Here is a 15606-nt window from a genome sequence, read left to right on the forward strand (position 1 = left end):
GACGGCCTCGGACAAAAGGATGGAAACGACCCGGCCGTGCGTTTTGAGAACATAAGAAGAGGAGCGTACCATGAAGCGGTGAGTGAGGTGTGCCGGGGTGGAGCCCGGCTGGAAGGCCTTCTGGGGGGGCGTCGGCATCGGCCCCTCGTAGACGGGCTGCAGCGGGGCCGCCGCCACGGGCACCACAACGCCGCCGCCGTCCTCGCCATCATCATCGCCGCCGAATCTGTCGTGACCGAGCTTCAGCGACCCGGCGTCTAGAGAGGACAGACGCAGAGAATCACAGCACAGAATAAATACAATAGATCAGAGAAGAAAATCTCCTCTGGATCAGCTTCTCAAATGGGCTGCTTTTGGTTTTAGCTCGTGATCTGAACATTTAAATATTTTAAGACTTTAAAGTTGATCATTTTAAGCAAAAAAGTAAAAGCTGAAAATCCATGTTTTGGTTTTGTGGACTCGGACTCACCCAGAGAGTTCTCGTCGTCCAGGATCGCCCCGCGGTTCTTCACCCGCCCCGTCGCAGGCACGAGGAAGTCATCGTCATCGTCGCCGTCGTTGTCCCCGGCAACCGCTTTCTTGGCCGGCGAGTTGGTGTCACTCAGGCCTTCATCCATGAGCCGGTCGTCATCGTCGTCATCAAACAGGTCGTCGTAGTCTTTGGCTGCTTTCTTCGCTGGTTCCTGCTGAACGGAGGACTCGTTTCAAACAAACGCTAATACATCAACAAGTATTCACAGATTTTATATTTGACTTTTAAATAAAAGTACGAATACCACACGGTGAACATACTCAGAATACTACTCAGAAGTAAAAGTCAAACCAGAGACAGTCTCTGGTTCCTCCACATAGTCTGGTCTGGTCTCTGGACTAATGTGAGCTACTATCTAGACCTCTGGGGGACCACAGACAGACCAGTCTCTGGTTCCTCACATAGTCTGGTCTCTGGACTAATGTGGGCTACTATCTAGACCTCTGGGGGACCACAGACAGACTCTGCTTCCTCCACATAGTCTGGTCTGGTCTCTGGACTGATGTGAGGGTCTATCTAGACCTCTGGCGGACCACAGACAGTCTCTGGTTCCTCCACATAGTCTGGTCTGGTCTCTGGACTAATGTGAGCTACTATCTAGACCTCTGGGGGACCACAGACAGACTCTGCTTCCTCCACATAGTCTGGTCTGGTCTCTGGACTGATGTGAGGGTCTATCTAGACCTCTGGGGGACCACAGACAGTCTCTGGTTCCTCCACATAGTCTGGTCTGGTCTCTGGACTGATATGAGGGTCTATCTAGACCTCTGGGGGGGCGGTACCTTGGCGGTGGTGGTGGATGCGGTGCAGAGTCCGTCCAGCAGGCCCAGGCAGCCCTCCGTGTCCGTGTAGGCGATCTGGCTGCCTGACGGATGCCAGGCGAGGCAGCACACCGTGAAGCCCTTCTCGTGCTTCTGCCTGCAGCGGAGACGAGACAACATCAACTCAAGCGTCTACCGTTGCCATGGAGACGCCACTCGAGCCCCGTTCAGATCTTACCTTTCCACACAAAGCTTGCTGCTCACGTCCCACACCGTCAGCGAGCCCCCCACGCTGCCGGCCGCCAGGAAGCGCCCACAGGGAGACCAGACCACCACGTTGACCAGCTGTAGACACAACAGGCCTTTAGAAACAGATCGGACCTTCAGTCCCGGTCTGGTGTCTTCAGATCTGATCACATATTTGGTCTGAAGACGTCAGATAGACGAGGGGAAGGAGGGAGGAACCCAGGACACAACTCATTCCAAAGAAAAGGTGTTTTAACACGGCGGCTACAGATGTAGTTCAGAGAGTCCAAGATGAAGCAGCTCATCAAACATCTGCTTCCAACACGAAACATCTGCTTCTAATCAAGAAGACCAGCAGGCGGCTGGGAGAACAACAACTCTGGTCATTATTCTAAACACTCTCACAGATCACTTTTAGACTTTTACAGGAATGTGAACATCTTCTGCCAAAATGATTTCTATACATTTGGGTTGAAATCATTTGTAAGGATGGGTACCGAAGCCGGTATTATTACAAATATTCATTCATGTACTTTAGTCTCACGTGACCAGATCTGTCTTATCGATTCCAAAATGATTTGAGATTCACAATCGTTATCCTGATAATCATCATAATGTGCATAAACCTCTTAGAATGGCACTAAAACACTTGAATCCCTGAACATTTAGTTATGAAACAAATGTTTTATTGATTACAGATAAAAAAATAAGATGATCATAAATAATTCAGGTCTCCCTGCATTGATAAAGGATAAAAACACGTTTGTATCCCGTATCGTTATTATACTCAGAACATGAAGTCAGCGTACGTCCACCTACCTGAGTCAGCAGGTCGTCAGACAGCGTGGTCACATGGTCCCAGGAGCCTCGCTCGTACAGGTGCACCTTCGTCTCCACGGGAACCGCCAACAACTGGACAAGCAACACAGAAACCTCAACCACCAAACATGGTTCACATCTTCAACATTATCTTACAGATTTGCATAAAAACACACCAAACCTTTTGAAAAACACGTCTTATTCAACAGAGGTGTGACTCATCAGAGGCCTCGTGATGTCATCTCATTGTTTAACATTTTGTGAAATAAATGCAGAGTATTGCAATAACTCATATAGCCATTCCTTTCCAATATAATACAGTAAATAAAGAACATATAACAACCCAAAGTCTAGCGTGTGTGATTTATCTTTGCCGTCACAGCTTTCGACCAATAGGAGCACTGACCTTGGCCGTGCCGGGCTGCCAGGCCAGCCGGCACAGAGACTTGGCGTTGCTGACGTCGTTGGTCTTCTGCAGCAGAGGCCAGCTGGTCAGCTGAGCCTGAACGCACACAGAAGCAGATCAGAGTCCTGACGGACCGCCGGACCTTTAAAGAGACCGCCACCTACCTGCTCCTCGATGCTCCAGACCACCACGGAGCCGTCACAGCTGGCCGACGCCTGGCAGAGGAAACACTCATCAACTCATATACTGCTGGAGATGCATCCGTGTCAGACAACGGGAGGAAAACAGCCTTTATTTTGGTGTTTTTTTATGAACGAGTCTTGTGGCTTTAAAGAGGAGTCAAGCAGGGAAACAGCCACACTTCAACTGATATTATTAGGTCTCTAGAACACATCCTGGCCGGTTCTCCTGTCTGTGAAAAGAGCTCCACCCACCAGGAAGTCATCTTTGGGGTCAAGGGCCACGCTGAGGACGGGCGCTTCGTGGCCCCGGAGCGTCTTCTGCTGGCTGCTGTCCGCCGTCTCCACCACCTTCACCATGAAGTCGCTGAGGGAAGGAACAAAAACAGGATCACATTATCTGCGTTCAGCGACGGCGGTGTGACGGAAGGAAGGACGCCGGCTGGGAACGCCGCTAATCATCACATCGATGAACGAGAGAATCCAAAAATAGAAAACCTGATTTCCTCCAACATCCGCCAGAACGCAGATGTCAAATTTGGTCCTAACAGCCTCAGATGGCTGAACTGTTTTCACGATCAATACGAGAAGAGAAATTACCGGCGTGAAAGCAGCGGCATCGATGAGGCGCCACGCACGCCGCTGCTCTCCCCCCGTCCAGGGGGGGGATCAATTCTGGTAGCACACAGACGTTTACCTCCAATCAGGACCAATCATGAGGCAATCCCACAGCGCTGCTGTCTGCCTGCCTGTCTGTGTGTCTGTCTGTCTGTCTGTCTGTCTGTCTGCCTGCCTGCCTGCCTGTCTGCCTGTCTGTCTGTCTGTCTGTCTTATTTTAATGCACAACACAGTTTTATAGGATATGTAATAGGGGGTCCCTCCACCGGGTCTCTGTAGACCTTGAGGGTCCCTCTACCGGGTCTCTTTAGACCTCGAGGGTCCCTCCACCGGGTCTCTATAGACCTCGGGGGTCCCTCCAACGGGTCTCTGTAGACCTCGAGGGTCCCTCCACCGGGTCTCTATAGACCTCGGGGGTCCCTCCAACGGGTCTGGCACTGGCGCTGAAACTGGAATCACCTCACATGAGCCTTCCTTGGTCCAAAAACAAAAAAGTCAGACACTCATCAGACCCACAGGAACCAGTTAAAGCACGCCCCGCCACATTAAGAGCACGGTGGTCCTGGTTCTGCGATCTTTACCTGGACCCGGCAGCGACTCTGGAGCCGCTGCTGTTGAAGGCGACATGCGTGGCGTTGGTGGTGAACCGGGTCAGGATGCCGTCCGGATCGCCGTCGGGGAACGTGTGGATCTGCACCGTGTTGTTGGAGCTCGCCGTCACCAGCTTGCCGTTCTGCAGACGGGGAACAAGAAGAACGCGGGTCAGCCTTCAACCGGAGGCTTGTCCGTTACATCAAAGACCCCGGAGCATCACGGACCTTGAGTGCGAGGGAGTACGCCTTTTCCCCGACGGTGATGAACCTCGGATCGTCATCGTCCAGACCCTCCCAGATCCGAACGTCTCCGTCGTTGCCGCAGGTGACGATGAACCTGAGGACGAGGGGAAGGAAACCTCCTAAAGTACCGTTGGCTTTGAAAAGGTCCGGGTTTGTGTAGCAGACTGAAACTTCAAGTACAAAAACATCCAGACTCAATAAACGTTCCAGAATGTTCCTGAAAATGTTTGTCTAGTTTATTAATTCTCGCTTCGTCGTTAAAATCCTCCTTCAACTTCAGGCGTATTAACATTCTTGGCTCTTTTGTGACTGACAGCTCGGAGGGGCGGAGCCAAAGTCTAAAGGAGGTCAACGGTTGGCTGAGAGTTAGACCTCGGGCTTGTGCGACTTCTCTCAGTGTGTCTTCCTCACGTTCATATTGGGAGTGTTGGGAGTTTCTTCTTCTCTACGTTGAATTTGGATCGGAAACTAACGTTGTTGCCGTATCTCATACAAGCTCATTTATCTCACCGCTTCCTGGTTACAAACGAACTGTTGGCCAATGGGATGCAGCCAAGACTTTTTTTTAAAGAGTAATACAGTCATTTTAGATCAAATAAACAACGCTGTGATTGTAGGCAATTTGGAAAAACCACAGCGACTTTCAACGCATCGCCGAACCAATAAACTCCTCTGTTCAAAGCCCCGCCCCCAGAACGCCAAACATCCAATTATTTTCTCTGGCCTGACGAGGTTTTTACAGATTCCACAGATCCCATTATTTAAAATGTTTTATGTCAGAGCATTTAATGTATTCATTGCTATCGGATTTCAACTCATATCACAGAAAGTGTTTCTGAATAGAATCCCTACTCAACCTTTAACAGTGAGTGATTTAACACCAGGGAGGAGTCAGAATTAGATGGTATCTCGCTGACCTGGACTATAAGAGGATCCACACAGAGATCTACATTAGAAGAGCTGCCATTAACCACAACACAAATACAGACATTATTATATGATATATTATTATTATTATTACATGATATTAATTTATTATATCTATGATGACTGGACTTACTTCCCAGAGTCGTCGAAGCAGACCTCGGTGTGTCCCTCCGAGTGACCGTAGCGCATCGGCTTCCTCTCACAAGGCATCTTCACAAAACCACCAGACTGTCAGGCAGACACACACACACACACACACACACACACACACACACACACACAGTGATTATCTCCAGGGTTCATACACCTTCTCCAAAGTCAAATTCAAGCACTTATCAAGCACTTCCAGGAGCATTTCCATGCTTTTCCAGCCCCTTCCAGCTGTGGTAAACTCCATATTTGTATCAATCCAATGGTCAGTATTGAGTCTACTTATTATGTCACTTGTTCATCACATTAAATGAGATGTTATTGTCCTCTAAACAACCAACATGATGTTTGGAGACAGCTTTTTACAGAAGGACCACAAATGAAAGGAAAACTAATTCCACTAACAGATCCACAGAAATATAATCACCAACTATTTTCATCATCTGTTCATCATCAAAAGTCATTTTTCATAAAGAAATGTCAGGAAATGCTGTTTTCAGTCCCTCAGATATGGAGATCTTCTTTCCTCTGTTCTATCATAGATGTCATCACATACAACACATTTCAAGAACTTTCAAGCACTTTATTCTGAATCCAAACACTTTTCCAGCACCGTAGCGGCCCTGCATCTCTCCCATTGCCGGTTAACTACGGCTAGCACGCCGGGGGGAGAAGCTAACAACAACGTAGCGTTAGCTAACTTACGGTGTTTTAACGTCAACGGTCGCGTCACTAACCGGTGTTTCTCACGTGACACGTTGAACTCGGACTACATGACGTTTTCTAACGCCAGTTATGAGCGAGTCGGTAGACGACTTACCGCTTCGCCGGCTGCCTCTTCTTCTCTCGTCTTCTCCTCTTCTTCTCCCGAATCTCCCGCGCTGCGTGAACAACAAGGAAGCGCAGCGTCACGACTCCCGCCAGCTACGTCATGACGCAGCGCCTCACGTTGGAGCCACGCAGCGTGATATTCAGCACTGAGATCTCTACTGAGGGAAAAGCAGGAATACTAATTCATCATTCCTTGTATTGTAATATTTTTATGTAATCTGTGTTTTTATTATTTATTTGGACCTTGACTGGAATAAAAAAATAAATTATAAAAAAATAAAAAAGTTTAATAATTAATAAGTAGAGATCTCTACTAAGGGTAAAAAGTAGTAATCCTACTTAAAGTAAATACTACTTATATTGTAAAAAGTTTGTTAAGTCAAGTCCTTAGCTGAGTTCAAAATTAAACTTCAATTAAATATACTTAAAGTACCAAAATATAAAGTACGCATTATGAAGAATGGCCCATTTACAGAGCTGTCAATAGTATGTGTATATATAGATGTTTTATTTTATTGTTGGTCATTGATTCTTTTTATATATTTTATATAATGTTATATATGAACATGATTTTTTTTCACTACTTGCATACATAACCTGTCCTTTATTTTTTGTATTTATTGTTATAGATATGCTGTCCTTATTCTTGGCTGCTATTTCTATTTATGTGCAAATACATGGATACAGATGCTATAAATAAATCTATATCTTATAAAGCAACCTGCCATTGGCTGAGTCCCAGGGGAGAATTTGATTAGTGCAACAGGAAGTGCTCCGTTGTCAGACAGCTGAGGTCACATGGAACAGCGTGTAAGAATCAGAGCGTGAACACGTAATGTAATGTCACAGAAAGAAGAGTGTGTTCAAGACCACACAAATGAGCGATGCGGTTTCATGTCATAATCATCTGTAAATGTAAAAGTGTCTCTGATGTAACAGACGCTTCTCCTCTGGAGTCGCTGAAAGACGATGCTGGCTAACTGGATGGAACAAGGAAACATGAATATTTCATGCATGAGGGTCAGGGAAATCAATAGACGAGGCTCCTGAACTCTGTCCATTGACATGGAGACAGTCAGAGATAGATTTGGTCTGTGGTTCATCAGCTGGACCTGCATTTATACTTTTATATGCTATCTGCCTCGGGACAATAGATGAAATCTAGCCACTGTGCTAACTCTAGCGTACTTACATTGTGTATTTATACTGAAATCCATAATGATCCATACATATGCACTGTCCCTATTAAATGAACAAATAAAAGAATATATAAATATATATACTTAGATCTCAGAGTCGGTGCAGAATCCAGTCATGACTCATTTTATTATTCATATAAACCATATTTTATATTATATTTGATCCTATATATTTATACTGTTGCACTCTTACCTCTTAGATTTATCATATTTAATTTATTTTTAAATATTTATTCTGATGGTTTTTGATATGAAGACAGTTGGAGGGAGCCTGAGACCTAAGAACTGAATTGTAACTGTGCATATAAAGATAAATAACTTGATTCCCAACATCTAATAACCTGATCATGTAGAAGTAACATGACACTTCCCTGAGAAGCTAATGGCCGTATGAGGAAGCTTCATGCAGGTTTGTCACCTTTTTTTTAACATCTCTACTTGAATCAGTTGAAAAAAAAAAACATCTCTACTTGAATCAGTTGAAAAAAAATAGAACTAATCTGAATTCCTCCCACTTATGATGGAGAAACAGTCCTCTTCATGTCCTTATCTCCTCCCTTTGCTCCGCTGAGGCGCTTGGCATTTAGAGGTGTCCTTTCCGGAGAGCAGGATGAAGCGTTCACAGAGCGACACTTCAAAACCATTAGCCTGTCTGTCTGACTGTCTGTGACTCCAGGATGGGTGAGCATGGACACAAACACACCTGACACGCAGTCGCTGCTGTTTATTGGTTTGCATCGGTGGCAAATACAATATAACATATATGCCTCCATTCATGATTCATATACTTTGTAGAATACTTCTTGGTGCCGTAGTGGACTGTAGAGGACTAAAGAGGACTAAAGAGGACTAAAGAGGACGCATTAGGCTTTTCTGATTCTTCCAGTTCTTTTGGTTTTCATAGTTTTATTCATATGTAAAATATCTGTGTTAAAACCTAAAGTCCATGTCCAAATGGCGTTACTCTCCTCCATCATAGTTAGCCCCGCCCACACTGAGCGTGGAAACGTAGATGTCCTTCGTCTGGACGCCTAGAGGAAGAGGAGCTGAAGAACAAGAGGCTGGGATTCATGTCATTACTTTCCTCAGCAGAACCACTCCTGGTATCTGGTTCTGGTGACAAACACACTGAGAGGTCGACCAATTAGAGCAGACTGGGCTTTTTGGGAGGGAGGGGCGGGGGGGTCAAGAAGTGTTTTTTGATCATTAAAGCATGTAAATATGTTCTAATAGGAACCTGAAACACGAGTGTGAACCAAAAAAAGGAGCCGACCAGATGCTCTTTAACAGCAAATATACATGAAAACCAGAAAATCTGTTCCACTGAGTTCTGTGTGACCAGAATTTCTGTATTTGGTTGTGTTTTCTTCTAAATGAGCTGTCAAATTAGTGAAGTTTGTATTTGCATGTTTTTCTTTAGGTTACAGGTCTCTGAGACCTCCAGGACTCCAACATGTAAAGAGTTGTTTTCCAATAACAGTACTTGTGAAGAGGTTCAACATGTTATTAAATAATAATATTAATTTACATTAACGGAGGAGGGTTCAGCTCAGACGAGGACTGAAGAAGACTTCCCATCAGTGCAGTTGTGCCGCCATCTTGTGGCTGCTGAGGAGAATACAGCTGTTGAAAGGCATGGAGTGGTCCCACGTGTTGATGGTATTTGAAGTGTATATCTCCTCTATCTTCCTCTCACACACATTGATTTACAGGGTAAACTCTGATGAAGTCCTCTCGCCTTCAGTTTGCAGGTACATGAGGTTCACGACCTCTGGTTTGATTGATTAGTTAGACCAACAGGGTTTACTTCACCCGAACAAGGCCAGAGGTCGAAAAAACACAGTTCAGTTAGAAAGTCAATAATGTTTTACCGGATGTTGTTTTAGTCCCTGGAGAAAAGTAAAGCATCACATTTTTATTATAATAAGGTACATGCATAGAAATAGAACAGGAGTAGAGCAGACATAAAAAAAAAAAGAACGTTGGGGATTGTTGCTAGTTGCTATGGTGACAGCACACGTCAGTGAGGCCATAGACAGTGGAAGAGACGGAAGTCTGGCTAGTTAGTTAGCTAGTTAGCTTGTCGTTAGCAGGGAGTGTGGGACTCTGCATATCCACGAGCCGGCTGCTCAGCTTACTTTCCCTGTAACCAGTGTAGCATTAAAGCATGGTGGAATAAGCAAGCCAGCTGTCTATTGGCTAACTAGCCATCATAACTGTGTGCTTTCCTGCGCTGTGCCAAGAGTGTGATTAAGTTGTTAAATTGTACTTATTTTCTCCGTCTGTCCACGTAACGATACGACTCCACTGATAGAAACCTCACTGATTCTAACTTCCCGTGAGTCAGAACCACACAGAAATCTGAGCATCCTGCTACGCTGATTTGAACCTGTTTAATGTCCCTTCTACTCCTATTCTGTTTCTATGTCTACAAGACCGGAGGTTTGGTCTCCAGCCAGGAAACCATGAAAGGTGCAGCTCCTCTAGTGGCGACTACAGATACTAGATACCAGATACTAGATACCCGCACAACTCAACTCAAAGGTGGCGAAATGCTCCGACTTCAAGAGTCAATATTCCACAAAAAAGGTGAGGGTTAAAGTCAAATGTCTTGGTGAGAATCGTTCATTAAGGGTATTAAGGCAAGTATACAAGCGTCTCTTAACTTGGCTCCAGAAAGTCTTTATCCAGGGCTTCAAACCATCCTAGTTCTGAAGGAAGACACATAACGTCCATGTTTTCCTACAGTTTGTGGATTCAGACCTGCAAAGAAGGCTTTGTAGGTCCGGTTTACCTTAAATGAATCACCTTTCGGACCTCAAAGGTATGCACCAGCAAAGCTACCTGGAATTCGATGCTAATAATCTTGTTGTCTTTGCTTGTCCGATCCGAGGCCTGCTTCGGACTGTCACACAGCGCAGGCCCCGTCACACTTGATGTGGTACTGTCGGAGGTAGTCCCTGAGCTGAGGGGGCAGCAGCAGGTTGTCGATGCCCTGGTACGTGGTGAGGCTGCAGATCGCGGCCCTGCACAGGTGCTGCAGGGTGAACGGGAAGGTCCGGGGTAACGGCCGGGACAGGAGCGGCTCAAAGAAGAGGCAGGTGGCCGGGTCGCTGTAGTGTCTCAGTAGTCCGGTCACGCTGGGATCCCGGTACATGCACGGGTCTCGCACATCGAAGCTGAAGCGCTTGTCGTTCTGCTCGATGCGGGCGTGCAGCGAGCGGCTGTAGCGGCGGAAGCTGACTGAGAAGAGGAACTCGTCCTGGGCCGAGTCTCGCAGCAGGAAGGTCCCCTCCGGTTTGCCCTCCAGCAGCTCCTCCGCCTCGAAGCGGTTCAGCACGCCCCAGTAACAGGAGCTGTTGTTAATCTGGAGGAGATCCGGGACCAGGATGTAGTCAGTGTGGCCACAGCTGCCCTCTGCCCCCCCGTGGGGACAAGAGGGGTCCCAGTCCTCCAGACTGGTGCCTCCAGGCCCCGGAGAGCAGCAGATGTCCTCCCAGGAGAGAGGGGTCTGTGGCGGGGAGGTCGAAGAGGACGAGACGTTGGGTCTGAGGGGGGCCTCCATGTCCTTGAGGGCACTCGAGTGGGTGGCGTGATTTTTTATGAGGTGCCAACATCGGGCCAGTTCAGATTTGGGCGAGAAGGGACACTTGTCCTGCATGAGCTCTGAGACGTGGATCTTCCGCTTGGACCAGAAGAGCACCGAGAAGGGCCGCGAGGATCCCGGCGGGTGGTGGTGATGGTGGTGGTGGTGGTGGGAGCGCAGCGGGAAGCACTGGCCCACGGCGTCCTGAAACTTCTGCCGCAGGGAGCGCCGCGACAAGGCCTTCCGACACACCACGTCGATGTCTGCGGACGTCAACGCCTCCCCGAGGCTGCCGCAGCTACACTTTCTCTCCCTGCGCCGCCTCGGACAGGATGTGGACCGCACGCCCAGCTCCTCCGCCGCCTCTGCCTCCAGCCCGCCGGGACTCGACCCGTTGCGAGAGCTCCGGGAGCGTTTCTTCCCCCGCCAGACGTAGCTGTCGGCGCTCCAGCTGCGGAGGCCACATTTGGGACGTGTGTCCGAGCCTCGTGGCTTCTTCTCTGACATGGCGGCTTCCTCTCCTCGCTCTGTGGAGTCAAACACAGACGCTTAACAGGATTATAGGACCATGACTCATCATCATTAACTCTTCATTCGGCCTATTATCAAAAGGAAGGACAACATTGTCCCACTAGCTCACAATGATCAAATGTTTTTCTTTCTCTTTAGTTGGAGTTGGGACCTTAATGGTCTCCAAATCTATGATGAAATCTATCTGTTCAGAGCCACGTTGGATTCTTTACTCTTATTCTTCACACATTTATCGGATCCAGCTACACCCTGACCAAATAATAAAAACCCTTCAAGAAGTTTTTTCTAAATCTTTGTTTTCAGGACTGCTATCTAATACTTGGGTCCAGGACTCACAGGCTCATGTGGAGATTTCTCTCCCGATCATCTCAGGTTGCAAGAAATCAAATTAAGACCGCAGAGTTCACAAAAGCAGCATGCAGAGGAAAATGGACCAAACAGAAACTCTTCATGCTCCGTCCAGATGATTTGGTTTGGTTAAACTCTCAAGATAGTTATATTGGTATCGGCAGTAGTTTGATGGTATCAGACAATACTAAACTGATCAAAGTACTATCTCCAGCTGTATCTGAGGAGGTAATCCTACCTTCCAGACGGTGTCAGACGTCCACATCCGTGTTACGACCAGTTGTTCGCTGCACATTAGCCGACATGTGTGACACGCCTGCAGCTCCGGCTCTAACAGACGGCCGGCTGTTTTCCCCTCCTATATAATTATGATGCCGAATCCCCGAGGGGGGGCAGCAGCTTCCTCTCTGGTCCTCTCTGGGTCTGAATGGAGGGAGGGATAGTGGAGTGGGGGGGCGGGGGGGGGTTGTTTCAGGTTAATGGCAGAGAGACATCCTCTTACACGTCCATTGACAGATTTCCATCTCCCAAAAAAGAAAGAGCAGAGAGGAGCAGAGCAGCCGGAGAGTGCTCTTTCATTCACAAAGTGAATTATTGTTATTATCGTCGTCATCTCCGCCGGGGGAGGAGCATGCAACCGGACACGTGCGTGAGCGGGTGTGCACCTCCGTGTCTGTCCACGGCTAATCACACATTCTGCTGCAGCAAACCCAGGAATATTTTAACACATTTCTTGTTTCACATCCTGCCATTGACTGTCGGCTGATTCCTCACTCACTACTGTTGACTGGCCGAGGGCAGGTAGGGGGCGCTAGTGAGACATCGCTACACCCAGACACGCGTGTGTTTGGCTAACAGCTAACAGCTAACAGAACTACCAGTACACACACTGAATATATAACCGGGACGATACAGGACTTTGTCTTGGATCGCGATAAGTTATCGTGGATAATCGTGAATATCGTAACGAGGGAAAAGCTGTCTAGATCGCCGTCATGGTGGACAAGTCCAGGAAGTATCATGTAACAAAGAACATACTCACACAATATTGCTATTTTTTACAATTCTTTATCCTTTATATATATATACACACACATATATTTGTTTCTGAACAAATGTTAAGTGATTTCACATTGTTATGAGTTATTTTAAGCATATTTTATAATAATGGATAGGATGAGGATAATATCGTGAATAGCAAATATTTTGCTTGGGGTAATCATGAAACTTTGAAATCATCACCTCCTTTACACCGGATTTATAGTTTCAAATGAGATGTTTTTCTGCCAAAAGTATTTGTTTCTCAACAAAATGTCATGTGAAGTGATTCCAGAATGTTTTCTTTTTCTGCTCTTTTGCATTTCAAGCAACATTATCGGGATGATATCGTGATATTTTGGGGTAATTAAATCATCATATTGTCCCACGTCTGATCACTGCCATGGTTTTTTTTGTGCCAGGTTTCTCTGCCATGATTGATTGATTGATTGATTGATTGATTGATTGATTGATTTGGAATACAGACATATCCAAAGGATAAAACATGACAAAGTGCAGATACTTGTTTCCATCATGGTCCCTGATGTTAAAAGACATATCCACATAAAACAAAACATCAAACATAGAACAAAAAACAAGGCATATAAATTAGACACTCAAAGGCTAAAAGTATAAAAGAATCTTCCCTAACCCTACTTTCTGTCTCTCATATCTTATACGATGACTTTGAAAGTGTTTTTTATGTCTTTAGATGGGAGGTTGAGCCAGTTGTGCGTTATATTCATGCACCTGTTGTTGTTGTTGTAGTTATTATTATTATTTCTGTGTGCTAATATATGTTGTTTTAATTTCATCAGACGCCCGTTGCTCAACTTTAATCATCAAAGCACATTTCATGGGGAGCTTTTAAATCGAGTCTGCGGAAGATACCAAACTACAAACGGATTATTCCCGGGGGTTTAACGAGACAGACTCTGGTCTAATGAACAGTTCGGAAACAAGCAGGCGTTTTAAAAAGCTTCACTATCGATTGAACAGCCTTTGAATTTCCCAGTTCAAACTTCCAGCGGCTGAGAGGACTCATCTGTCAAGGTGATGTCATCACACGGCGTGGATGACATTTTGGGGGAATCTATAATTCATGATACAAATAGTCTACATCTATCAGACAAATAATATTACTCCCAGTGGTTTGGGGTGTGTGTGTGTGTGTGTGTGTGTGTGTGTGTGTGTGTGTGTGTGTGAGACCTCTCAGCTCTGATAGACCAGATAAAGCAAAGTCATCAATAAATGACTGACATCTCAGATAATGTAGTGACACTCCACTTCCTCTGAGCTGAATATTTAATGTTCTTCACATTATCACGCAGCCCAGCAGCAGGATGGTAACACCACATGTTCTGGCAAACAACCACATCGATCCAAAAATTAAATTAAATAAAAAAAAAAACAGTAAAGACACCGGATCTAAACTGTCTGAACTCTGGTTGAAAGGATTCATATAACTAATGCAAATTAAAATCACTGTTTCATTTCTGTCTCTCTCTACTTTGACTTTTACAACGGTGGTTTGATTCATAAAAACGAACCCCTTTCTGTCATTTTAATGTCTCAAAATTCACCTCACAATCCATTTGGATCACTAGGATTTACAGACTCTTTTTAGTGCCGTATTAGAACGACAACCAGGGAAGAAGTCGAGTTACAAGTTAAAGCAACACACATTGTCTTCTGTTGAACAACAGTTCCTGTCATGTTAACTTTTAGACACATTAAAGCTGCATGCTCAGAACCTGATGATGTAAATGTGTCTTAAAGTGATAGCGTATCTAATTCCTCTCTCTGTTAGAAACACTGCAGGTCTAAAGAGTGTACTTTAATTACACCAGTTACTGTCCTGTAGATTGGTTCAATCACAGTGTGTTTCTGTCATAAAGTAGAATAAACCAAGGCTGGTTTTAAAGGTCACAGTGAAATTTACACAAATAACTGTGTTTTGTATGTATTTATTCTGTATTTATTCAGGCTAAATGAGGATACAGTGTCTGTAAAATCAAAAACAAAAAGACTAATATGCTTTACAGAAATGCTTCTGTCTAAATATTCTTTCTACAGACTATCATGCTCTATGTATACCCTAAAATAGAAAATAAAGAAAATATTTGGGGTGGGCTTGGGAACAATTAAGCCAGCCCCCCTAACATACAACAACGGTGGGTTCCTCGGTGGGTTCCTCGAAAGCGTATCACGGTTCTGAGATATTGTTTCATTTTGAGTGAAAGTACCTGGTGTACATTTTGTGACGTTCTTGATTGACCCCAGTAATGGAAACAGACAGTCCTTACAGATGTTACACCTGAAGCCCGGTGCACCGGCTCCCTGAGATCTTCTCCAGTGTGCCGGGGGGGGGGGTCCAGGGTTTGATCCAGGAAAGTGCCTCCTGCAGTCGGTGAAATCCACTCGGCCCACGACCAGGGGGGCTCGTATCAGTCCACATTACAGAGGCATCGATCCAGCCGACGGAGCGCTCATGAATAAGTGATGCTGCTCTGATTGAATGGAGACTCTACTCTGCTTTGTGTTTTTATATGAAGGCTATTACAGGTTTTTTTTATATATATATATTGACATTCATACA

The 15606-nt window shown here is 45.8% G+C and overlaps 2 protein-coding genes across 4 annotated transcripts in view; both read right to left on the bottom strand.

Moving 5' to 3' along the window:
- wdhd1 (WD repeat and HMG-box DNA binding protein 1) overlaps positions 1–6364 on the bottom strand; it is a 15628-nt gene extending 9264 nt beyond the window's left edge. The window contains exons 1-12 of one of the 3 annotated variants that reach the window (XM_084009363.1): positions 6295–6364; positions 5458–5552; positions 4380–4491; positions 4143–4294; positions 3199–3310; positions 2929–2979; positions 2765–2860; positions 2359–2451; positions 1532–1638; positions 1315–1450; positions 470–683; positions 70–257 (exon numbers count right to left, since the gene is read on the bottom strand). In XM_084009363.1, the coding sequence (XP_083865489.1) occupies positions 70–257; positions 470–683; positions 1315–1450; positions 1532–1638; positions 2359–2451; positions 2765–2860; positions 2929–2979; positions 3199–3310; positions 4143–4294; positions 4380–4491; positions 5458–5534 (1338 nt within the window). In that variant the 5' untranslated portion in view covers positions 5535–5552; positions 6295–6364. Of the gene's footprint in view, positions 1–69; positions 258–469; positions 687–1314; positions 1451–1531; positions 1639–2358; positions 2452–2764; positions 2861–2928; positions 2980–3198; positions 3311–4142; positions 4295–4379; positions 4492–5457; positions 5553–6290 lie in introns of all 3 variants that reach the window. The other 2 variants (XM_084009361.1, XM_084009362.1) reach the window with 2 other exon arrangements.
- Positions 6365–10394: 4030 nt separating this feature from the next.
- socs4 (suppressor of cytokine signaling 4) lies at positions 10395–12231 on the bottom strand. Its single transcript, XM_084010046.1, has 2 exons — positions 12208–12231; positions 10395–11611 (listed from the first exon to the last, which is right to left on the bottom strand). The coding sequence occupies exon 2, from the start codon at positions 11595–11597 to the stop codon at positions 10413–10415; it is 1185 nt and encodes a 394-aa protein (XP_083866172.1). The 5' UTR covers positions 11598–11611; positions 12208–12231; the 3' UTR covers positions 10395–10412.
- Between the last annotated feature and the right edge of the window lie 3375 nt (positions 12232–15606).

Source organism: Eutrigla gurnardus (genome assembly GCF_963514095.1).
Source record: "Eutrigla gurnardus genome assembly, chromosome: 1".
In the NCBI taxonomy this organism is placed as follows: Eukaryota; Metazoa; Chordata; class Actinopteri; order Perciformes; family Triglidae; genus Eutrigla; species Eutrigla gurnardus.